The sequence below is a fragment of the Poecilia reticulata genome, chromosome 16, assembly GCF_904066995.2.
Source record: "Poecilia reticulata chromosome 16, P_reticulata-male-v2, whole genome shotgun sequence".
Classification (NCBI taxonomy): domain Eukaryota; kingdom Metazoa; phylum Chordata; class Actinopteri; order Cyprinodontiformes; family Poeciliidae; genus Poecilia; species Poecilia reticulata.
In genome coordinates this window covers 17,132,133-17,156,911 of record NC_088845.1, presented here as the reverse complement: position 1 = coordinate 17,156,911, position 24,779 = coordinate 17,132,133, and the positions used below count along the sequence as shown (strand labels likewise).

The 24,779-nt window shown below is 39.7% G+C and overlaps 1 protein-coding gene across 5 annotated transcripts; it reads right to left on the bottom strand.

The window, feature by feature from the left end:
* Positions 1-803: 803 nt before the first annotated feature.
* ptpn3 (protein tyrosine phosphatase non-receptor type 3) lies at positions 804-24,779 on the bottom strand. Of its 5 annotated transcripts, none has more exons than XM_008432661.3 (27): positions 24,547-24,779; positions 23,775-23,827; positions 23,184-23,326; positions 17,931-18,065; positions 17,729-17,771; positions 17,542-17,623; positions 15,290-15,334; positions 15,136-15,188; positions 14,814-14,931; positions 14,641-14,728; positions 14,297-14,385; positions 14,159-14,222; positions 13,088-13,290; positions 12,878-13,003; positions 12,618-12,779; positions 11,562-11,655; positions 11,400-11,477; positions 11,259-11,315; positions 9,248-9,404; positions 8,981-9,159; positions 7,733-7,823; positions 7,524-7,585; positions 7,271-7,417; positions 5,713-5,841; positions 4,605-4,750; positions 4,381-4,516; positions 804-1,468 (listed from the first exon to the last, which is right to left on the bottom strand). In XM_008432661.3, exons 1-27 carry the CDS (start codon positions 24,762-24,764, stop codon positions 1,394-1,396), a joined length of 2,973 nt encoding a protein of 990 aa, XP_008430883.3. In that variant the 5' UTR covers positions 24,765-24,779; the 3' UTR covers positions 804-1,393. The 5 variants fall into 5 exon arrangements, with proteins under 5 accessions (XP_008430883.3, XP_008430884.1, XP_017165256.1 ...); XM_008432662.2 differs by having other exon boundaries at positions 23,775-23,823; positions 24,547-24,689; XM_017309767.2 differs by lacking the exon at positions 7,271-7,417.

Genomic DNA, 24,779 nt, shown 5'->3' with positions numbered 1-24,779 from the left:
TAATGGATCAAATTCAAGTCAGTAATACATTTGTAAAAGAGCTAAACATAAAAAAATAAGTGAAAATGCATTTAATAAGATAAAATGTTTAATTTAACTTTAAATAAAAATTATTTTAATGTAAAATATTTTACATTTTTCTTGACATGTTAATATTTTTCAGTAGTTTTTTTATTTTATCAAAAAACATTAAGTTACTATTTTTTTGTTGACAAGCAGTATATTAAAATTCCTTTAATAATTTAGATGAGCAGTAATTATATAAAGGTCAGTCCTACAACTTGTCTTATATTTATAATTTATAACTCAGGGACGTAAAAAAGGTGTCAAAAAAGTGTGAAGTTTTCTTTTCAAGATGTTTCATTAAAACATAAATAAAAGCTACCTATAAACCTGCATGAGTTTCTACAGGTATTTTCCACAATCTGGAAATGATCTCATCTCAGAAGTGAGAGATTATTTACAATCTATTCATTTACTGACTCATTGGTCAGGATTATGAATTAATTTTACGCTGCAGACTAAAATATGACCATAGCAAGATTGCATTATAACACACAAACTCTTAAATAAGTATAATTAATCCAAACTTGTACGATTATTATGCAGCTACATGGACACTGCAGTTCTAAAACTAGCATTTCATTTTGTAATAGCTTCTTTTAATCTAATATCTGATCACATCTCGATACTTTGAGCTTATTTATGATGCTTTCACTGTCATAGTGTCACATAAGGACACCACCACGCTTTGGTCAGAGCTCCCATTTTCCAAATGGAGGAAATGACAAAGCAGAACCATCTGTATAAATCACTGAGTTTATTTAGAGTTTGAATAATTTAAAACGTGATGAACAGTAAATCTAGTGATCCTCTGGCAGTCAAGAAACAGCTCTGCTCCCTCCTTGACCTGATACCTGCTGCAGCCATCTGAAGTCAGCACTGCTCCTCATCTCAGGAGTCGGGAGATAAACTACACATCACAGTTGTCTGACTCGGCCTCTGCCGCCCTTGATGGACTCAATTGATTGGGAAGCTTCGGTCTAAGGCACATGTAGCTTAACAAGTCGAAGTGTCGCTCCTGAGAAGCCTCTTGAACAGAAATTAGCAGCTCACGTCAGTCCTACATCGGTCTCTATGGAGACCACAGCCTCTATAAGCTTAATGTACCTTTTAGCATAAACTAAGGCCAACTAGGTTTAATATTCGTACTCTCTGTTTCTCCCTCTCCTCGCAGACAGCTGTGCTCTGAAGCTTGTTACACTCTCATTATCCAGTGCGTGTTCCAGCGCCATAAGCCTGGCGGAGTTTAATCTGCTGGATCTCTGCAGAAGTCCCTCCTGTTAACAGAGTCAGAGCAATGCGTCTGGTTTGGTCCCGCCGTCGATTCGGATTACGGTGCTTTGGATTTCTCCTCTTTCTCTTTGTAGACGTGAAGAATGGCTTCACACACGAACTGGAACTGACACTAAACAGGAAGAAACGGCATAATATGAGAAGTTGGAAGAATGGGCAATAAATCTCATGAAATGTCGTATTATCATTGATTTTTTAGGGTTTTTTGCTTCAAATAAGTATTAAAGCTTGGTGTATTTGCAAACCTTCACAAAAAACTTATTTTTTTAAGTTGATGTGTGTGAAAATACCTAAATCTGCTAAAAGGGAATTAATATTGAAATGGAAAAAAAGACCAAAACAGGTCTTTAACAAATGTAATGTCAATTTGTTCATCTGTTTAATAATAGCAGAAAAAGTGAATCTGAAAGTCATTACATCTAAATATGTTTGGATATTTAACTTGGCACCACATCAGGGGATCTACAAACATCCCCTGACATTTTGTGCATTTCAAAAACTCCTCTATAAAATAACAACCTGTTAATGCTCTCAAACGCATTTCTGCAGCCCTGTGATGGTTTTACTGCCGAATTGTTACGTCTTGAATTAAGTGTAATTAAATCACATTTTCTAGCAGCACTGATTACGTCTTGACATAAAGAAAAAGAAAATAGACCCTGTGCGACAACATGAAGTATAGGGTACAAGATTTTAAAAGCAGCACGTCATGTTCTGACCTTAAGATATCAAACAACACATTAGAAACAAAATCTATAATATTTCTGTCTGGAAAAAGGTTACAAAGTCATTTCTGAGGCTTTCAGGCTCCAGAGAACTACAGTGAGACAAAACATTGAACAGGAGTGAATCTTCCCAGGACTGACCAGCTTATGATTTCAGAGAATTGCTGAAAAAAAAAAGATCATTTTTATGGACGTAAATCAATCCTAAAATCCCTCACCCAGCATATGTTGTATTTTAAATACATGGGTATGAAATGTCAGCATTGGTGTCGTTTCAATGTGCATCGGTGGAGGAGGGAACTAAACTGGAGCTATCTTAAAAAAACAATGTTTATTTCCTAGAATCACAAATGTAAATAGGTTTCAACCTCCACTGGTACTTTTTACAGGATGGGATTAAAGTTATGAAACACTCCAGGTGTGGTTATAGTCAAACATGCCAAACACGGTGGAGGATCTGTGATGCTGCGGGCCTGTTTGTTGTTTAAACACCCTGAGCATTTTGTAAGAGGGCACAAAATCCTGAGCTCTTTGAAATGCCATGATATTTTAAATAAAAACCTGGTGCACGTTGGGTCTGAGTTTATTTTGCCACCACCGCCGGTAAAGGTAGAAAAACAAATTCTGAAAATCTCGCCATTAGAGACTCGCAGGATTATTTTAGTGGACTATTATGAAACTGGCAAAAGGCATATATCTATCTTTTTTCTTTTTTTTTATGGGTTCCAAAAATTGTGTATGGCATGTTTTCATTCTCAATATAAACAGAGATAAATGTCCTCTGACTGTGCATGTTTTTATTACGGATACACAAAAACGTGAGGGAGAACCTGAGGAAGTCATCATCAGCACATCAGAGGACGAAGATCTGTGGGACTTTTTCAAAATATGGGTGATGGTGGTTGCTGCCGAGCCAAAAGGAACAAGCTGCAATTTTCCCAGCATGAGTAACACTCTCCTGTCCCTCACTGAGGTGCTACAGAGCCTGGCTTCCTGCCTCCAACACTCGACTAAAGCCTCTCATCATCACCATAGCAGTCTGGGAATTAATGAGAGTCAGGGACAAGCAGGATTTTTTTTTTTTACCTCCATTTCTTTGAAAAGTGCTGAAGGTGTTTTTCAGAAAAACCTTGAGTGTGCAACTAAATTCTCACTCTTCCAGGAGTTCTTTATTAAACCACAACGATGACAGGCTTTTTTCCAAAGAAATTGAGATCTCAGCAGAAGTAGAAAGAAAATGTGATGAAATTCATTTTTACTCTCACTATTCAAGTTATATTGGTGTTTTAACTGACTCAAAAGTTAAAATAATTATTTTCTAACTCATAATAAACTGAAAGCAATGAAAGAAAAAAAGTTTTGCAAATATGATAGGCATTCGCTTAATTTAAAATGTGTTCATACACTTTAATATTTCTTAATCTTAATCTTGCAACCACCACCACCAATACTTTTTGTTTTTTGTGACAAACCAGCACAAAGAAGTGAATAACTGGGAAGGGGAATAAGAGGATATCTGGCTTTAACTTTAATCTGAAAAGTGTGGCATGCAATTGTTTTCGCCCAGAATAATTATTATGAATAACTAAGAATATTAATGGTGAAGATGAAATCATTTTGAGGCGTTAGAATGGTCCAATCAAAGTCCAAGCCTAAATCCAGAATCTGAGTTGAAAACCGATATTCAGATATGCATGATATTACGATTAAAATCCCAATATTCTAATCAAAAAGAGCTTCATGGATGCAATATTTGGAGGGCTAATGCCTGTTTAACCCTCCAAATAATATTGCATCAATTTTGCAATATTCAACAATAAAATCAGAATTGTGAAGAATTAGAGAAATTAAAGACTTTCAGCTTTAGTTGCGTTGAAATGTGGCTCTACTAATAAAATGCAGATACTCAAGAGAGCTGAACAGAAATGCAGGCCACACATTTCAGATTTTTAGTAGAGGAAATCTTTACCTTCCACATCTCAATTGTGTTCTTCTTTTGTTGGTGTATCACATAAAATTCACTAATGGTTGTGGCTGCAACAAGACAAAGTGTGGAAGAGCTCAAGGGGTGGGAATAGACTTACAAGGAAGTGTATTAAAATAAAACCTGGATTACTGTGAGGGTATTTTTAATACGAGTTGATGAGTTTGACACTCACTATAAATAAACACTGCATTAAAAAGCAGCAGGAAACAAGACAGCTTGGGGTGATCATCATGCAGCATAATAGAGAAATTAATGAGCCATTGAGTAACGGTGTCGTTTAACAAGCCAGTCTTTTGTTTTTAATCTCAATACCGTGGTCTGAACCATCATGGCTCGCTGGTCTCTTAGTGTTTTCACAATGTCCAGCGGGAAAACCGGCCGGCCCGCGTCTATGAGACTCAGCGCCGTCTCCATGGTGATGAGGACACCTGTCCGCCCAATCCCAGCACTGAGAAGATGATTTAAAGCAAAACGTTGGGTTCAGTTCACAGGTGCCAGAGGAGAAAGTCTGACTAAACCGCAGCCTCATGCGTTACCTGCAGTGTACCATCAGCGGCTCTGTGGCTTTCCTCCTCTCCCTCACCGAGCTGATGAAGAGCAGGAAGTCCGAGGGGTCGTCGGGTACGCCGTGGTCCGGCCACGCGACGTACTGCAAGTGTGTGACTGAAAATTCTTCAGCTAACTGGATGTTACAAACAAAAATACAAATAAAAGACAATTAGAATATTGCGTGACAATAATCTTGCATGATGAATGTGTAACCTTTGGAAAATGTCACCCCGGTGAGGCGGAAACAGTCCAGGTCAACAACCACGTGATCAGTAAGTCAGATTAGGAAGCAATGTAAACAGAGGATAGAGGGAAAGACCGCAGAGAAAAACAAAGGAAGACTGGGAAGGAAAACGGCTGACTTTGGTGTTTTTAATAGGCATGTGGCCTGCGATTCCATGCGGGGATTAATTCGCCTCGCCAGAGGAGCAGATGGACCCACACAGCGGTATCTGTGTATGCATGTGTGCACGTGTTCATATTTCATGCCTCCTTGGGTGTAATCTGTTTATTTATCTGTTTGGCATTGAGGCTGATGTGGAAGCTAGCACCTTTAATCTGATCATCTACCCTGATACAATCAGACAGGCAGCGTTCCCACAAAAAGACCTGCCCGATTTCACCCACAAGCAGGCAGAGGGGTGGAAAATCAGGTGGGCACGCTAACAACGCACAGGCTCACCCGCACAGACAAAAACACCCACACGGAAACGACAGCGTGCCAGGAGAGGCCGCAGCCCGCAGCGAGCTCCGTTATGTGACATATGGAGTGAACATGCTACACGCTGCTGCAACATACCAAGAGGAAATGTGCATGGACATGAAGGCAGGCGTGCAACCAGGCCTGCAGCTGATAACCGTTTCATTGACTATTCATCCAAATTGCTCTCACTCAGCGCTGGCACTTCATTGATTATTTGTCAGAAATTTCTCAGTTTATAATTTGACCTATAAACTGAAAAACATTGCTCTCTACATCATAATTTCCCTACAGGCAAAACAGGGTTTAAAATATTCCACCTGAACGAATCAAGAGGTTTAAAAACCCTCAGGAAGGAGCACAGCCGCTTATCTCAGCTCTATCATCAGGTTTACCTTTTTGTGCCTCAGAGTGAACTGCCTCGTCACGTACGCCAGGTTGCACTCCTCTGAGTGACACTTCACCGACAAGTGGCCGTAATCCTTCACCTCCGGCGGATGTGGCCAGTACTGGTGGCACTTGGTCTGCAACACGTATGACATCACCAACGTACTGCGTTAGTCCTGGCATGAGCAGCCAAAAAAATGTTTTACTCAAGTAAGAGTAGTAGTACTTTATTATATTTTTACTTTTAAGTAAAAAAGTGAGTGCATCTGAGAAATTGCTCAAGTGAGAGTAAAAAGGGTATTCAAGTATCAATAACTGATCAAAAATCTGTCATTTAATATTTAATAATTACACCAGACAGACGAAAATATGAAGTTATGAGAAAATTTTGGTGTTTTAAGGATGAAAATAAAAGTAATATAAATAACAATTACAAAATAATAATAACATCAGGCAAAAATATTTAATTTCCTAAATCAATTTCTTTCAATATAAAACTTATAAAACTTTAAAGCGGGGGAAAATAAAAGTCACATTTTGCACATTTTTATTTTTCATTTGAGTCTCAATTGCTTATAAAAACAAAGCCTAAGCTTTTAAAAATAATCACTTATTGCCATTTTTGTCGCAATAAGCCAATGTTTATTGCCATTTTGAAAACCTCCTGATTGTTAGGCCACGCTGCGCTGTTACCTAGCAACCCTATCTGGACTCAGCTCATCACCTAGCAACCCAAGTGGATCTCCAGCACGTTTGTCAGCTGGTTTTTGGTTAAAACAAACTTGTTTTTTCTTTAAATGAAGTTACTCAGAGTGCGTAAAGCATCCAGATATTTTACTCAACTAAGACTAGTGCAAAATTACTCAAGTAAAAGTGAAAAGAACAGTACAGAAAAAATACTCCTAAAAGTAAATTATTTACCAAAAAGTTACTCAAGTAAATGTAACAGAGTAAATGTAACCAGTTACTGTCCAACTCTGGACATGAGTAACAGGAAACAGTTTGCCGCTGCAGCAGCTGCGCTCCACTCTAAGGAAATCAAGCTCATATTCAGAAAGCCTGCGCTGATCCACAGGGCGGCCAGCAGACAAAAGCAATTCATCAGCGGCAACAGGTGGAGAGCTTAGCGTCGATGCATATGTACGTAGGCGCATGCAGTGAGGGGAAACTCCCGGACACTTGACGAGATCCAGACACAATGATCGATTAATGAGAACATCTGGTTTCCAAGCAACAAGAAAGCTGAGACAGAGGCACGCTCTTGTTCTTCCTCTGCGTCGGATTATTTATCTCATCAGCATCTGGCTCGCGCTCAGCCATTCTTTTACTGTGTGAAACTCTGTAATTACTCACAACTGAGCCATCGGATCATTGCTGTGTGCAAACATCGCCACTGAACCCCCTCTAATCACTGCAATCAAAATTAAACCTGACACAGCATGTAATAATTTGCCAGTTGTGCTGCACTAATTACTATGTTAACGTGTTGCTGATATTCAGTTGCGTAATTTGAAGACGTTTGTGCAAAACAGTGGCTTATAAAAATAAAAACAAAGCACGTTGTACCCGTCCCCTCTCTGTTAGGGTCGTAAGCATGATGATGGTGTGCGTCTGCTGCTCCCATACAGTTTGCCAAAAGTGAGTGCAGGTCTGTGGAAGTGGACCTTGAGTAGCAATGTAACGTAAACACACTCCAGACTCATTGGGTGCCACCTAAGAGACACACACACACACGCATACACACACAAGATGAACAGGATGAGTTTACACTAAAACAGACACAGAGAACGGGAGGCAGTTTCAGGTGAGCGATGTTCACCGTGATGTGGCTGGCGTTGATGTAGTCTTCCTTCCCCAGCAGCACCACTCGGGTGTCGTCGTCTGAAAGCAGAGAAGGGCAGCAGCTGGTGAGGGTTCAGAATAGACCTGTCAAAATTAAATTTCTCAAAGCCTAACATGCGGGATCCGGGCACAGCAGGGGGACGAGCGAAAGCAAACAGGCACGCAGACGCAGCAAGGAGCACTTACAAGGCAAAACGTCTCGGTAGCGGTTCTTTTCCTGGTTCTCGGGTTGCCGTGCACAGCTTAGGGACAGACCAGGCTTCCTCTTGTATAAATTCTAGGAATTACAAGCATGCAAACGCACACAAACATGCATGTAAATACACACAGAAACACACACAGGAATTAGAAAAATTTAAGGTCAACACTGCTTTTATGAACAGGATCCAGCTGAAGATTAGGGCCAACATCTGTCCTAAAAGCAGCATTTTAAACGTAGAGATGCTCAGAGAAATCAGCTGATTTTAGGTTTGATTGGCCTTAACATGCCTGAGATGTTCAAAATGAAGTCAGATTAAGCCCAGAGATGCAAGGAGAGATTTAAAAAGAAGCTTTTGTACGACATATCAAGACTGTAGACATGATGGCTGAAAGAGAGAGAGGGCCTTTCATCAGATAACAGGAAGGCTCTTTTTAGTTTTTTTGAGTCAAGAACCTATGCTGCATATACAAATTCACTTTTTGAACCTTTTCTTAACTTCTATTTGTGTCTAAAGTTGTTTAAAACAAAACACCCAGGCATTTTTTGGCAATAGGTTAATGATTTTTGGTGTGTGGAAAATTCTTAAGTCACAACTGAAGGGCACTGCGCCGTAACCTAGCAACCCCAGTCAAGCTCAGCCTGTCACCTAGCAACCCAAGACACTCCAGCACATTTGTTCAGCTGATTTTACCATCGCATGTGTTGTACAATATCTGCTGCTGTTGAATTAATATTCAGAAACCACTTGCTGCATTCTTGTTGGTTGTGCAGGAAGCACTACTTTTGCTTTTCAAAGATGTACGGCACACACTTGTGCATAAGTTTGCAGCCATTTTCATGCGTGAGTGTAAACATTGAGTTGTGGGATGTGTCCAGCAGCAGCTTATTTGGATTTAAAGTGACAAGATGCCCTTAATGGAAGATGCATTTTTCCTTCCATCTCAGCACTTTCCTCTCACAGGTACACACCTTTACGTCTTATGAGCAGAGCCAGCTGCCTGGAGTGAGATCAAATAGGCAGGCCTGACCAGACTGAGATGATTTAAGAATGCTTTTGTGCAAAAAGTGTGATCAACATGTTTTGTAGTCCATAAATATATCCTAACATGTTCAAGGAAGAATAATAGATCTTAATACGTAAGAATATAAGGGGATGAGATGTAGATCTAAGCCACAACAAATGGAACCAGTGCATCTCTACTTAAAACACTTCTACATGTCAAACAAAATACCTCAAAATGGAAGGACAGCGTGCCTGACTGTATCCCTCTCTCCAGCTGCTTCATGGACTCCTCTAACGTGGTGACCCGCTCCAGCTGACCCGGTGACTGAGGCTTGTTCTCCTGTGGTGGGATGGTGAGCGAGAGGGCAGCGAACGACAGCTGCAGCTGAGGCATGACCCGGCCCGAACCTGGATCACGAGGACAGTCCAAGTGTGTGAGCAGCAGTCATTTGCATTTTTCCTTCCATCTCAGCACTTTCCTCTCACGGGTACACACCTTTACGTCTTATGAGCAGAGCCAGCTGCCTGGAGTGAGACTCTCGGCTGGCTCGGATGTACATGACAACTTGGTCGTGTGTGTGTTCGGAAATGTCCCGACCGTTGATGAGCAGGACCAGGTCGCCCTCCTGCAGTCTGGGTTCAGATCGACCGGCCTAAAAGAAACAACGCACAAGCTTTAAATCAAATTTAAGATAGCAGACAAGAAATTATTAGTGACTTTAGAGGCATAGTTTGCCTCCAAAAGAACAAATAGGCTTATTTTTTAAGTTAATTGTCCTAGTTTTCATTTAAAGGATAATTTCAGGTTAAGAAAAATCAACAGTCATCAACTTCCATCAAATAAATTAAACTTTTTTTGCCCTTGACTTTTTTTAAGCTGACCATAGTTCTAGGATTTTTGTTTCGTGAGTAACTTTCTGTTTACCTGGGCTAGAACTATGACCTGACACAAGGCAATTTCTCTTAGCCACTCTTCAAAATGGGAAAGAAAAGAAAACACTGCATTGAAATACAGGTTTTGGATCACAGGACGATATTAACAACCATTAGATGTCACACACAGTGGGAAACCAAGTACTTAATATACTGCTGATTTTGCAGGTTTTCCCACTTACAAAGAATATAGAAGTACTTAATTTTTATCGTTGGTTATTTCAACTGTGTGATGAAAAACAGAAATCTAGAAATTCAAATTGTGTGATTTTTAAGTAATTAGTTTGTATTTTATTTCATGACATAAATACATCAGAAAAACAAAACTTTAATTTGGCAACAGAAACTTTTCTTTGCAATTACAGATATCAGATGTTTCCTGAAAAAACAACAACATTCCTGTCATCATCTTCTCATTCAGGTCTTTTCTTAATGTTTCTGCTGGGATAATGGACAGGATTTCTAAATATCATGTTCACTTTTCCCAAAACACTGGTTTAAAAACCAAATGTGAGCTTGTCTTACTGAAAAAGGTTTTTGTGAAATTAAATTCAGAGCCAGGTTTATGTTTAACATTAAACATAAACGTTTAATGTAAAACATTTATGTTTTACATTAAATGTGTTGCTTTTTACAACAGAAAAAGTATAATTTTATGCTAATAGCAAGCTGTCCAAACTCTGAACCGCACAGCATTCTGGGGGATGTAGGCAGAGAAAATACTTTAGCCGCTCAACATCTCTCTGCCAGCTGAAAGAAAGAATGGTGATGTTAAAAAACTAGCTCACTCACTCTTTGGTTACCTAGCAACAACTTGCTGGGCAACTTGTGGTTACCTAGCAACAACCTGTAGAGTAACTGACGCAGCAGCAGTTTAAGGTTTGGCCTCTGTTTGTCAAACCTGCTTAACAATAAATAACGGCGTGGAGTAAAAACTGTGGATAAAACAGGAAAAGTCACACCATGAGCTTGAAAGTAGTGCAGAGATATAAAACAAACAAATAGATCGATAATAATCAATATCAACTCTTATGAAACATTTAATTCTACAAAATCTTTTCTGTGTATGGACAAACATTTTAGACAAGCTAAAGAAAGGGCAACATTATTTCCCCCCGTAGCGCCGTTGCTTTCGTCTTCCATCACTTTCACACACAAAGTTGTTGTTCGCCGTTTTGCTGATTGTAGAGCCAAACATTAACACTACAGAATGTGAGAGAGCTCTTTGGTTTCTTAGACGTAATCCTGGATTATTCTTTGACCTTGCAGCAAATTGCACAGCAGTGATCTTTGCTGGCCAGAGACTCCTTAGGAGAGCAACAATGGCATTGAATTCCCTCCAGTTGGTTACAATCTATCTGAGTGAGATGTGGTTTGAGTCTGAATGGTTTTATAACTTTTTCCAGTCCATGTGAAGGGGAAACTCTAAAGACTTTCCAAAAGAATCTCTTGTTTTGCGGTATTTTTGCAAAAAATATATATAATACAACCTAAAATAAAAACCATATGCTACCATTTGTCCACTGTTTTTGTAACAAAGGGTCAAAAACATAATTATTCCAGAATGCTCTTACCGGGGAGTCTGGTTTAACATGAGATATGGACAGAGGCATCTTCTGATCCACTCCACCCTGAGAGGAGTTCAACAATTTCATCAGAGGAACAAATAATCATAAAAAATGTATATGCAGTGTGCAAGGAGGACAGAGACATACTTTCACATTAAAGCCAAATTTCCCCTCGTGGTCTGGAGTGATGCATATCAACATCAGGTCGCCGTCACCAAGAGCATCCTGCACGAAGAACTTGTCATGAATGTGCACAGAGTGAAGGGAAAAACGCAGAAATCGGAAAGTGCTGAGGTTAAAAAGAAAAACCTTATTGTTGTGGAACGCGCCGTCTTCTTCCCCGATGCTGTCTTCAGCCTGCAACAAACCCTCACCAGATCCTTGACTGTTAGGACCAGAAAATCTGGAAGACATAAAATATTAAAAATGACTCTGCGGCTATATGGTTCATTACAGGTCAGCTGATTTTAACTTCACTGCTCTGGAAAAAAAACAACAAAAAAAACACTGCTATCACACTGCTATCCTCTGAACAATTTCTTATGTTTAATTTCACAAGCCATGTTTTTATTGTTACTTTATGTTAAAGATAGAAAAATAAAACATGGTTTTCAAAATATTTCACTCATAAAATCTGAAGAAAAATGGTGAGCGATTACTGCTGTTAGTCTTTAGAGGTCTGTCTGTACTTTTTTTTTGTTTTTACAAAAAAACCCAAGATCAGTCAGATTGAGAGCATCTGTGAATGGCAATGTCTCTATTTTCTACAGATTCTCGACAGAATTTCGCCTGGACTTTGACTAGGCCGTTAGAAACACAAAAAGCTCTTCAGAATAGGCATGTAGGTTCACAGAAAGCATTCAAAATATATAAACATCAAGACTAAAAACATACTGTACAGTAAAGACTAGAACATAAAATACCGCACAGTTATCAGAAATAATGAACCCCAATCCAAGGAACAGAAGAATGAAAACAAATGTAAATCTGCCTTTTCTAATATTTTTATTTAGAAATGAATAGAAACCAACCGATTTCCTTCATTTTGGGGGATCGGCTATCGGCCGATACTGAAATGTGAAGCCAGTCTTATCCATGGATCTTATCGACCTCAGGAACCATATCATGTCTGCACATTTGCAAAAAGCAATAATCACCTCATTGTTTCCAGCTCAGCAACTTTCTTGCCACATTCAGCAACATTTCAGACAAACAAAATTTGCTATCAGCCAGAATCGGCAGGACAGACTTTTTAAAGATCGGTGATCGGCGCATCCTTAAGAAACATCCCTTGCTTGTGGAGTCTAAGACATAAAATCCCAACAAAGACGTGAAGACAGGAACATGGGCTCCTGCGGTACTGACCGATGAGGCGATGCGTCTCCTTCGCTGTCCTTGCTGCTGCCCACAGAGGCCCTGTACGTGTAGAAGACATCCTCCCCCTCTGACATGTCTTTCAGGTCCGTGCTGAGCTCCACCGATGACGGACGAGGCTTTCTGATCTCATGGCGAACTCGGGGACTTCTCCTACCGCACCAACACATCGGCTGTGTGGCTTGAGCCTTTTTTTTGTTTATTTTTATTTTAGAGAAAATCTTTGCTGCAGTTAGTAGCAGCAGTTTTACCAGTTGGGGGTTGATGGCGGCGATCTGGAGGGCAGACTCTTGGTCTCGAGATGCTCTGACGAAATAGACCTCCGCAGAACCGGGTTCCACACCATCCCCCCTACTACCCTCTGGCACACCGGACCTCTGCCACGACAGATTTGAATGTTCAGAAAGCAGCAGATTTCAAGGGCAAAACAAGCGAATATGTGGGATAAATCGAAAGCTCACTCCTCAGTTTTACTGTTGCTCAGGCCCAGGTGTTGCGTTATGAGCTGCTTGTAGCCCTTAACCGTGCTGTTGCTGTATTTGGGGCTCCTGGAAGTCCGGCTGGAGGAGAAGAAGGAGTGGTGATCCACACAGGACCGCCATAAGTTCTTACACGTCTTGGGGCAGGGCAGGTTTAGAGACACCTCACAGTCTTGGGTTTCCCCCTGCAACTCAAAGAGTTAAGGGTCTTTTCACATCATCTCTGTTTTGCAACAGAAGATAAGTTTGCTGCAAATAAAAGACAACATGGTTCAACGTAAAGAAAAGAAGACGCTCAGAGACTGATGAAGAGACAAAAGAATAATGGATTAGTGTTGAATCAATCATAATTATTCATAATTAATCGATTATTGAAATAATTGTGGACTAATTTAGCAATCGATTAACGGTTAACTGGAGTTTACAGACTCAAAAAAAAGGACATTTGCTTAAAAAATAATATATTAAAAGCAGTAACAAACAGTACAAAAGTAAATAAACATTATGCATTCAAGATATAATATATCCAAGCCCAAACTCCTCAAGTGTCACAATGTTAACTTCACTTGGTTCAAATGCAAAGGAAGGTTATGTTGTATTTTAAGCAATTAAATGTTTATTTCAAGTTCAACAAAAGAGCTTATGTGATGAAATGAAAAATCTGTAAAATGAGCCAATTTTGTATCCAGTTGATCATCAGAATAATCAATTACTAAAATATTTGTTAGCTGCAGCCCTATAATGAACAAATGAATAAATGGATGGATAAATGGACAAAAAGATGGATGTCTGGTGAACAGACTGATCTTTATGCCAACATGTTGGAGAATAAAATCTGTAAATACAAATACTTGTCAATTTTTGTAATTTTTCAAACTTATTCAGACCTGAAATAAGTCAGAACTTTTCACAAACTGTGCAGGAAACACAAACTGCATTTTAGTCCATTTTCCACACATCAACAATGGATTTTTAAAAACACAGAAACAACTCCATTCATTCTGATTGTATCTTTGAACCAGCAGAAACATTTTCACGAAGCCAGAGACTCACATGTTTACGTTTCAGGTGTACAACGAAGCGTCTCCTCTTATAAGATATCTTGATGATGTTTCCCCTGCATGAAAGGCGTCAGATTTACTGGAAGGAAATGCGAAAACAAGCTGAATGTTGAGCGGCGGAGCTACTCACCAGGGGAAGAAACTGGAGCAAATCATATTGCAGAACATTGCAACACCACTGGAGGCCAAACCCACCATTAGAGGCGTATTGTTGGTGTCCTGGGAGACAGAAGGATGGGTCATATTGAGATTAAAAATTGCTTTAGCTTCAGTTTTTATTGTTGTCGACTAATTCAAGGAGTTTTCATTTAAGTCCCAAAGTTCTTGGACGATAAACCAAAAGCTTTTGTTTAATTGGTGGAGCTTTGGCGATGAATCTAAAACAAACAGGAAAACCCTCCTCTTATTTATTAACTTAAGAAAACAAGAAGGTGTGCTTACTAAGCCACCACATAATTAAAGTAACAGCATTACCGTGGCAGCATGCAGCTCCACTCCGTACAGCTCCAGCGTCCGTGCGGTGTTGAGAAAACACAGCTCCGCCTCGCTCTGCTTAAGCCCCCTAGGAACACACACGCAGTCACATACCACAACAGGAATTGTGCAACAAACCTGCCGTTCTTTTCAACTACAGGCACCAAACTCACTTGTGCTGCGGATGCAGGTCTTCCACTTTAGACACAAAGTCTTTGTCCTGTTCGGGAATGAAGTGGCATTTCGAGAGGTACCCCGGCTGTCTGGACGGACAGTGATCCCCCATCTCCGCTGCAGGTGATGGAAACAAACACTGAGCATCCCACAGGGAGACATAAAACCCCGCCTGCACACACCTGTGTATCCCAACATCTACTGTAAGAAAGCTGCTAAATAAAAGCACTGAGAGCAGCTTCCCAGGAGTAATTACTCAGGCAGCTATCATTGATACATTAATCATCTCATTTTCTCTTTTAGAGGAGAGACGGGACTCACACTGCACAGCGTAAGAAGCCAGCACTACAGCTGCACTCAGCGGGCACTGCAACCTGCAATCAGACACCGTGATTACACATCGCACGCTCCACAGCTAAACAAATACTGAGCACCGAGGAGGAGGAGGCGCTCGCTGTGAAGCGGGACAACTGACCGTCCTTCCCTGATGTCGCTCCTGATCTGGAGGAAGTACAGGTGCCTGCAGGGGCGACAAAAGAGGAACTTTATCAACCCACGCCTGTTTTCCATTCCCTGAAAAAGCGTCTCTTTCACATGCTGGTGTTTGTTCGACACACCAGCAGCTCAGGCGTCAGAGGACACAACCACACCGAAACGTTTAGACAAGTATTGACAGAAAGCGAGGGATGTTTTCTGCAGACTTTTAATATCTCCAGGGAGAAATGGTTTGTGGCTCTGATAAAACGCCTCAATTATAACAAGAATTTCAATGGAAGTAGTTTGTCAACAAAACAATCAGGGTACTCTGAAAGGAAAAACATTTTAGTTTTCCAACAGAATGAAAACATACCAAAAGTGAAAATAAAGTTTCAGCATCCTTATTGCTCAGTTTGATGTATATTTTCCCCATTGCAGACACTCAGACAAAAGACAGAAACCAATGAGTGCACTAAAACCTCCTACCTGGTTAACTACCAGCTGCAAACTGGAATAGCAAACTTGTTCGTGTTTGCAACAACATTTAATCGTCTAAGTCTGATCTTCATTCAGCAGAGGAGACAGCAACGCCTCTGGCAGGAACAGAGGCAGACAAGTCATTAATTTATGATTTAGTTGCAGCAGTAGTATTCTAAAACATGAGTAAAAACAGCCAACCTTTACTACATGCATGCTACTGCTTTGGAGGTAGAGAACAGAGATAAACAGGAGATCTGGTCTGGATTATTATCTGGTGCTTTAAAGTCACAACTTCTGATATTTTCACAGAGGCTACAATCTGAAATGAACATTAAAACATACAAATATCAAGGAAATTTGCAAATACAAATGCCCAAATCAGAGAGATTGTGGCTGATATCTGATCTTCCACTCTGTAAAGGTTTAACCTGCTGATACTAACTGGTTCCTGTTACCTTTAACAATAAATAAGAATTATTTTTTCCTCCTTTCTGTATGAATTGAATAAACAAATCATTTTACAGTAAAATTCGAAAACTATTTTCTTAATTAGAGTTTGTTTCCACATCACTCCAATAATCAAAGTAGAATAAAACTTCTAGATTATAGAAACCCAGTTTTTCATCTTTGCTGTAATTTCAATCGTTTAAATAAGTCCAGAAAACTATCCCGATTCCTGGAAAAGATTCCTGAATTAGAAATGTGCTATAAGTGGTTAAAATAGTAAAATATGACCTCAAATGTTCATTCATTTCTCTTAATTTAAAAGTGGCACTTTATTTTATTTCTACTTTATGCCATCACCCTTGGGATCCAAGAATTTTAATTAAAATTCATCAAACGCCCTGATTAGCTTCTTAGGAGTGTGGTTTGCACAGTTTTGGCACGACGTCAAAAGATCCAGCTGTCCAACCGTCAAGAGGATAAAAATTGATGCTCACAAAGACAAACACATCACCTCATGATATAAAAAGCCAAAAACAGAAGTTGAGACATAAATCAGGAAACTAGTAAACAGAAAAAGTGTGAAACAATGAAGCTGGGAAAGCTCAAAGGAAAACGTTACCCTGAACACCATTTTTTTTAAAAAGCAGCATATCAAGGCTTCATAAAGAAACCTTTACTGTATAATCTCAAACAAATCAGAAAGCAAAGCCTGCTGCAGGCTTTTCCAACGAAACCCTTTAAACTGAAGCATGACATAGAAATAAAAGTGTGCAGATATGTTTTAAAAAAATGTCTGAACTTCATAAAGCCACAATCAGAGAGTTTTTCAGTAATGCCTCAGATCGGGAGGCAAAGGGAACAATTCACTAAAGAAAGAGTGAGTTCAGCTAAACAAGGAGGAAAACGACACACCCTACATGGAAAAACAGCAAAACGAGAATGGATGGTGACTCTAAAACATCTGATCTGACAGAAATTTAAATCTTGTTCTGGAAGAATGGACAAAATTTAGGAAAAGCCATCCATCATACCAGTTTGGACCCTTATTTTACTGTTTTTACATTTTAAAATTTGAAGAAATATTCAACTTTTAAAAGAAAACATTGATACTTATTTGACTACTCATAATACCAAAAACCTGAAGAGTCAAGGTTTATTTGCTAAATACTGAAGCTTTGGCAATTTCAACAATTATTCAATCAGTCATATTTATGAGCAGCTTGGAAGTTTCCCGTAAAGATGTGAACAAAACTGTTTGATTTATAAAATGTTAACAGTTCACATTGACATGGAGCTGGATTATTATGATAGAGAAGTACTGACCTGGTCTGCTCATGCTGCAGAGAGTTGGGATCAGAGATGAAGAACCGCACTCTGAAGTTCAGATAAAAGGGGGAGGCAAGGCCTGCAGAAACGACCAAATTGCTTAAAAACAGGCCTGTATCTATATTTAACCACAACTACATCCCTGTTTTCTGCTGAACTCAGAAATTTCACCAACAAATGATACCTTTTATCTGCTTCTTGAAGGGCTTCTCTGGCTCCAACCATCGCTGCAAAAAGAAAAGCATTCATCAGCCCCAATAGCCATCTGAGGCTATAACAAATATCATTTATGTAAACACGCCCCACGGTTATCATCAACTGCAACCAGCCGGAGAAACGCATTACAAACTTAGAGCAAATGTGCGGCAGATGAAGTGTGAGCTCACGGGAGAGAGCGTGTTGGCTGCGATGGAGGCGATGGCGGTGCTCGACTCTCTGATCTGAAGACTGAAGAGCTGCTTCTCCTGCAGGCCCAGGTGGTTGGAAACCAGGTCCAACAGAACCAAGCCTTCATCCTGCTTCTGAAAGATGGAAGAATCAAACTGGCATCAAAAGTCAGCCAGACTTCCTGGTTGCTCATTTTGTGCAAGCTAATAAAACGTCAGACTGAAGTTCTGCAGGTTCTTGACAAAAACGTGGGAGAGTTTTCTGCCAAGAAGGAGCTTATATACAAACTTCAAACTCCTCACGTTTTGCATCATTAAAAACACATAACGTAATTAATTTACTGGGATTTTATGTGACAGACCAACAAAAAGTGGTGCATACATTTAAAGTGAAAGAAAAATGGTTTCAAGTATTTTAATCTGAAATCTGTGATGTGTATTTGTATTGATCTGAGTTAATACTTGTAAAAGCATCTTTCTCTGGAAGTACAGCTGCAGGTATTTTGGTGTAACTCTCTACAAATTCTACACATCTTGAGGTTGACATTTTTGACCATTATTTGATACAAAACATTTCAACAACAGCCCAATTTGATAAAGTCAATGTAAACATTGGACCTTCTAACTTTGACTAGACCATTCTAACACGGCCACTGTAGCTCTGGCTGTATGTTTGAGGTTGTTGTCCTGCCGAAAGGTGAAAAAAGACTCAGTCTGAAGTCTTTTTGAGCCTCTAAAAGGTTTTGTTCTTGGCTAGTTTTCTTTTCTACTTCATGTTGTTCGATCACTTAAAAAACCCAAAAATTTAAATTAGAAGTTATATGGACTGTGAATACTTTTTGAAAGGCACTTTATTCCTCCAAATTTGATTTTTTTTTTTCACTGCCTTCAGGCATACATAGAAAAATAATTTTAATTTCATTTCTCACTTCGATACTTCTTAAAGATGTAATGTGTATTCTGAGAAACAAGATTTTGTTTATAAAAGTAAAAAAGAGGCAAGGCATTTTAGGAAACCACATTAAAGTTTGGAAAGATTTTAAACTTCGGTTTATAGGTGACAGTCCAATCTGGTTAATTTCTCATGTTTAGTAGGTAAAATGAATAAAATAGAAAGATTTAAACAGCTTGGGTAGAAAAAAGAAAGAAAGAAAATACTTATAAATGGTGAGGCACTGGCACTAAAAATGGAGTAAATAAAGCAGTCCAGAGAAAAACCTCTGAAGACCTTCAGAAAGCAGGAAAGTCTGGCTTCTGGGGAGAAAACATGAAGAAGTGAGGAATGACTCAAGATGCTTGCACGGTGGTGTAAACTGCACTGTTGCTGCTCAGTGATCTGAAGCTGCACTCTGTTAACACCTCTCTGAGGCCCCACAGTCTGAAAACCCTTACATCAAGCTTTTCCCTGAGAAAAAAACGAGTTCTCCGACTTGTGACTGCATACAGGAGCTTAAAGTTGGGTTTAAGTTAGGGGAGGTTTAGATGCAAGAGCAAATAATTTGACATGGAAATGATACGTGAAGCAGGATTTGTTTTTATTTCTGACAAACTCCCGAGTTTTTGATCAGAAGCCTTTACTATTCAGACTATTTTCCACTTGCTACATAACATTCACCAACAGCTCTTTTGTTTTGCTTTCCTTATTTGAAAGAAACCAGGAAATTTGAATAAAACATAATTTATTGATGAGTTTCTCAGTCTGACCTTGCTTTTATGTTGATTGAAAGAAACTGTGTTTGCATATTTTATGCTTCTTGCGAAATAAATGCTGTTTTCCTGTTTATGTTGATGATGTGTAAAGAAAGCTACAAATAAAAGGATCAAATGAGTTTATACTTTTCTCTACCTCCTGTATGAATGTGAATGTGTTTGAAATAAACATGCAAATGGTGCCCAAATACAAACTGTAGAATATTTATTTACTTTGGCATTAAGCTAAACAACTTTAATTTCATTTCTGTTATTAAGGTTTTAGAAAAAATGGAAAATGAACGGACACACCAGCCCTTAATTTGCTAATTAATGACCAAAAAAGAAGACTCTCCCCTCTGCTGTCACAGTCTGCGTCTCAGCAGAAGTACCAATTGATTTTCTTTTAATCAATTGGTACTTCAAAGAACTCAAGTTTATTTATCTTGAATTTATCTTAATTTTTTATCCAAACTCTTTGTATTGAACCGTGTAGTGAAATTTACAGGGATCTGATGCAGCATAAACAGACAGGGAAGTTGAATTAAGACTGAACTAATATAAATTGACACAATTATTACATTTGGAGAATTAAAGGAAGTAAGTAGATGACACACATCCAGGCTGAAATCTGATTTCCAAATGGCCATAAGGAGCAAATTGCTTTACTGTAATAGCAGTTTCATTCATCGCTCTGAGAGATAACCCACAGCTCATCTACATCCTCCTCTTGTCTTTCCTCAGACTCTCTGTTACAGGAAGAAGACTCTCATGTCAGGGTGACCTTGTTCAATGTAAAATACAGCAAACACAATTTTCTGACTGCAGAAAACACAACAGAGTCACGTTTATGTAGTAACAGAACCCCCTGCATCCTGTATTCTTTATGAAAAGGAACAAAATATGGAGATTTAGGTCCTTCTCACACTTTATAAACATATTATAAGTAAGTACTCTAAGTGGGTAGCTATGTTTCCAGTGTGATGAATTTACTCTCTGACAATTATATATTTATCACAACAGATATCACTATGGCTGCATGCTTTCCTAATACTGTGCACCCCTACAAAGCTTGCTCTTGTAGTTACCACTTCATTAGTTGCACATGTTCATCTGCTTAGTCACACAAATAATGAATCAGTCACTCACATGGCAGCAGCTCAGTGCATTTAGATTTGATGCTGAACGTCAGAACAGGATCAAAAGGAGATTTAAGTGTTGGTGCCAGAAGATCTGGTCTGTGTTTTTCAGAAACTGTTCGGCTACTGGGATTTTCAGGGCCAACCATCTACTGCACATGTGTCAAACTCAAGGTCCGGGGGCCGTAGCTTTTTATGTGGCCCTCCTGACTCCAAATTACATCAATAAGTCAATTCAATTTATCACAAATCTGCAGAGTTCACACATAATCAACAAATACCCACAATTTTCTGATTTTTACTGACATTTTTTCTCAAAATTGGCCAACAACTTTGGGTTTAAGTGACTGCTAGCTCAGCCTTACTTGATGTCAAGTTATATCTGTGAATGATACAGCGATTAATAAAAATCCACATTTAATATATTAGCGCAAATATCGTAAAAATTCCCTACAAATATTTCCATATTATCACCACAAAATATGTGATTTTGATTGCAAAAAAAACAACAGCAAAGTCCTGGATGGACTGATCAGCGTGAAAAGATGTTCAATATTACACTTATTGAATGCTGAAACAGCCATTTGTTGATATTTTACCAATTTAATGGGTTTAATCAATATATTCTGGAACAACCGGCCCTTTAAAAACATTCAGATTTTTGATATGGCCCAAAATGAAAATGAGTTTGACACCAACGATCTACTGGGTTTACAGAAAATTATCCAGAGGTCAGAGAAGAAAGAGCAGCCTGGCTGGAGACGGCAGAAATTCAACTGATCACTTATTAAAATGAAGTTATGAGGAACATCGTCTCCTGAAGTCAAAGCTTGAAGCAGCAGAGCTCCACAGTGCCATTTCTTTTAGCTAATAAGAGGAACTTGAGGCTGAAATTCAAGCAGAATCCCCACATTTACACAATTATAAACTGAAATAATGTCAAGTTTCAACTTTGGTTGCAAAGTTCAGATGGTAAGGTGAGATTTTAGCAGAAGAAACATGAACGTGTAGCTCCATTCTGCATTGTATCAATGATTCAGGCTCAGTTTAATGGTCATTATTTAAACACTGTAGGCTGCCTCAGTGATGTTTCTGACCTTATCAAGCCCTTTATGATTACAGTGTACACATTTTCTAATGCAACATGTCGTAAACCTCAGCTCATCTCAAATACGGCGGTCGCAATAAGCAATAAACCAATTATTAACATGATAAATACAATAAGCTCAATCATTTGAATGATTGTTTTTGTCTCGTGTCTTTCTACCAAAAACTGAACGACAAAAAGCTTCTGTATGGCGCATCAGTCTAAGCCAGCTAGTTTTGTTTATAGAGACTTTATAACTAATTTTATTCGTTGTCTCAGGCGTTTTGTTTATTTATTTTGAATATTAACAACATCTTCCAGTTCCGGTGTTAAATGTTTATAAGAAATTAAAGTTTATCGATGTTTGAGAGGGTATTCTTGCGTTATTACGCCATTACTGTCATATTATTTTAAATGGCCTCAGAACAAGAATATTATTGTTTATCGCAATAACTTCTGGGACAATTTATCTTCCAGCAAATCTAATCTCAAACAACTTCTCAGCGCAAGACAATGAGTTCGCTGTACTCACTACATCGCCTTTGGAATGTTGTGTAACGAAGAATTTGAAAATGGATGTGGAGACAATCAATCTGTGGTAATCGCATGATGTTCTTGTGTCAATATGGACCAAAAATGCTTCAGCAATATTCCTGACACCTTGATGAATCTGGACCACAAAGGAAAAACACAGCAAGAAACAAATCCCAGTAGGATCTACCTAATAAAGTGGCCGGTTAGAGTAGATAAGGATGATGGAAAGAGGTTGTCTTAAAGAGGCAATGCTGCAAATACTGCAAATTAGATATGGCTCTATAGTACAGGTGGGGATTTAATGTATCGTTAATCATGAAAACATTATCACAGTAAGAATTTGGATTTATTGTTTTCTTGATTAGTTCCAATTAATGATGTTTAAATAGCCAACTTTTCTCTACTGTGTGTTCCACAAGAGCGTCAATGAATATAAAATTTGAAACATGTTTAAATGTGGTAACTGTGTGATTTTGTGTTTGTGAATGCTTCGTTGCCATAGTTACCCAAGAAAAGTAATAATGTTTTTTTAACCATAATTTTTATCATTATCACAACTTCAACCTTAAACATTGCGATAAAAATCAAAGTTCATGTCGCCCACCCCTACTCTAAAGTGTGATAAGCATCTGTGAGCTGCAGGAGAGGAGTGTGTCCTTCAAACAGGGGGAAGAGGTGGACTATTAGAGGAAAAGACAAATTTAAAAAAAGGAGAGAAGAAGAGTGTGCCAGCGCGGCGGATCAGAGCACCGTGTAACCTGACATCCACGGAGGAATCGGCGAGCGTTTCCACGTGTTACGTACGCTGACTCTGAAGGTCTCGATGGTGCCGTCCAGCAGCTGAACGAGGCAGAGCAGGTCCGGCTTTGGCATGTCTGTTACCACGGTAACCCCTGCCTCCCTCTCAAGACAAACACGCCGCCCTCGCCTCGCTGCCGAGAGGGGACCTGGACACACACGCACACACACGCACAAAGACAAACACACACATGACCACAAGAGAGTGTCAGATGTTTCCAAGCTGCTGCCCTTCCAATGAAAGCGCCTCCCTGGGGATGACACTGCACTGTGAGTAATACATGCTGCTGGATGCAGCATCGGCCTGGAGTGAGTAATGCACTGTGAATGCAAAGGAGTGACTGACTGTGTGTAATCTCTTATTATTTGGCCTGGGCCTGAACATGTCTCTCTCTCTCCATCTCTCTCTCTCTCTGCCTTTCGAAAGCAGCTGAATGATAAGAATGTTAAACATTTTCAGATTTGAACACGCCTCATCACTACCAGCAGCAGCAGCAGCAGCAGCTCTGCTGGGAGCAAGGACGTACATAATAAACACGTTCACTACAAACACATGCCCTGAAGTCTGAGCGTAGCCCTGAATGCATATGTTCATACATGTGTCCTGTCTTGAATTTCCAGGTGGGTTGATCTGGCTCCCAGCACACTTTCTGGAAGAAACACACACACACACACACACACACACACACACACACACACACACACACACACACACACACACACACACACACACACACAAAGGTCTGGGTTAATGTTTGAACACAGTGACACACACTGAATATATTAAAACTGAGCTGGTCCCAGTCGGGTGGCTTGTTTTCCACAATAACCCTCTCGCAGGCGGCCAGCTAATGAATTTACAAGTACATTATGAAGGAAGTTGGTTATTATGGGCAGATTGGGATCTTACTGGCTGCTTTGCATCTAGTTATGAGGAGGTGAAGATTGTCCAAATTTAATAAACAAGTCTTCCAGCTTTAGTTTCTAAAAAAAAAAAAAAAACATTTAACTTCCTCTGAAGTAGCTAAACGTGTAAAACCACTTTGTAAGAATAAAATCTTGAGCTTGGGCTGCTTTATTTTATATGTCAGCCAGTAAACAGGGTGGATCTGAGAGTTTCAGGCCCATATTTCAGTTTCCAGATAATGAACTCTGCTGTAACCTCGCTGTACTTTGAGCCACAGCGCGAACAAGGAACCTGTTAACAACCCCGACTCCCCTACAGCTACACCCAGACGGCCAGGAACGCTCCGCCGACAAACTTTCCTCCAACCACGGCGGGGCTCGCTACAACAGCTTCGGCCAAGTTCACGTTTCTTCTGGGAAGAGAAAGAAAATGCGATAAAACAGTCGAGTTAAGCGGTACTACCTCGGCGGTGTGGCGTCAGAGAGCGGGGTTATATCCTTCAGAGAGTCCGCTGCGAGGAGCTCGGGACGGGGCGCGTCGGAAAGGCCAGGTAGAGTTAGGTAAATATCCGGGACAAGTTTCACATCCCTGGCTGCGGTGACTCCGCGCGGCCCCGCCCCTAAGCCGAGCGCGCTCCCGGTGCGTGACACCTCCAAAGAGCGCGTGACCGAGAAACGCATAGAAAGTACAAGCTG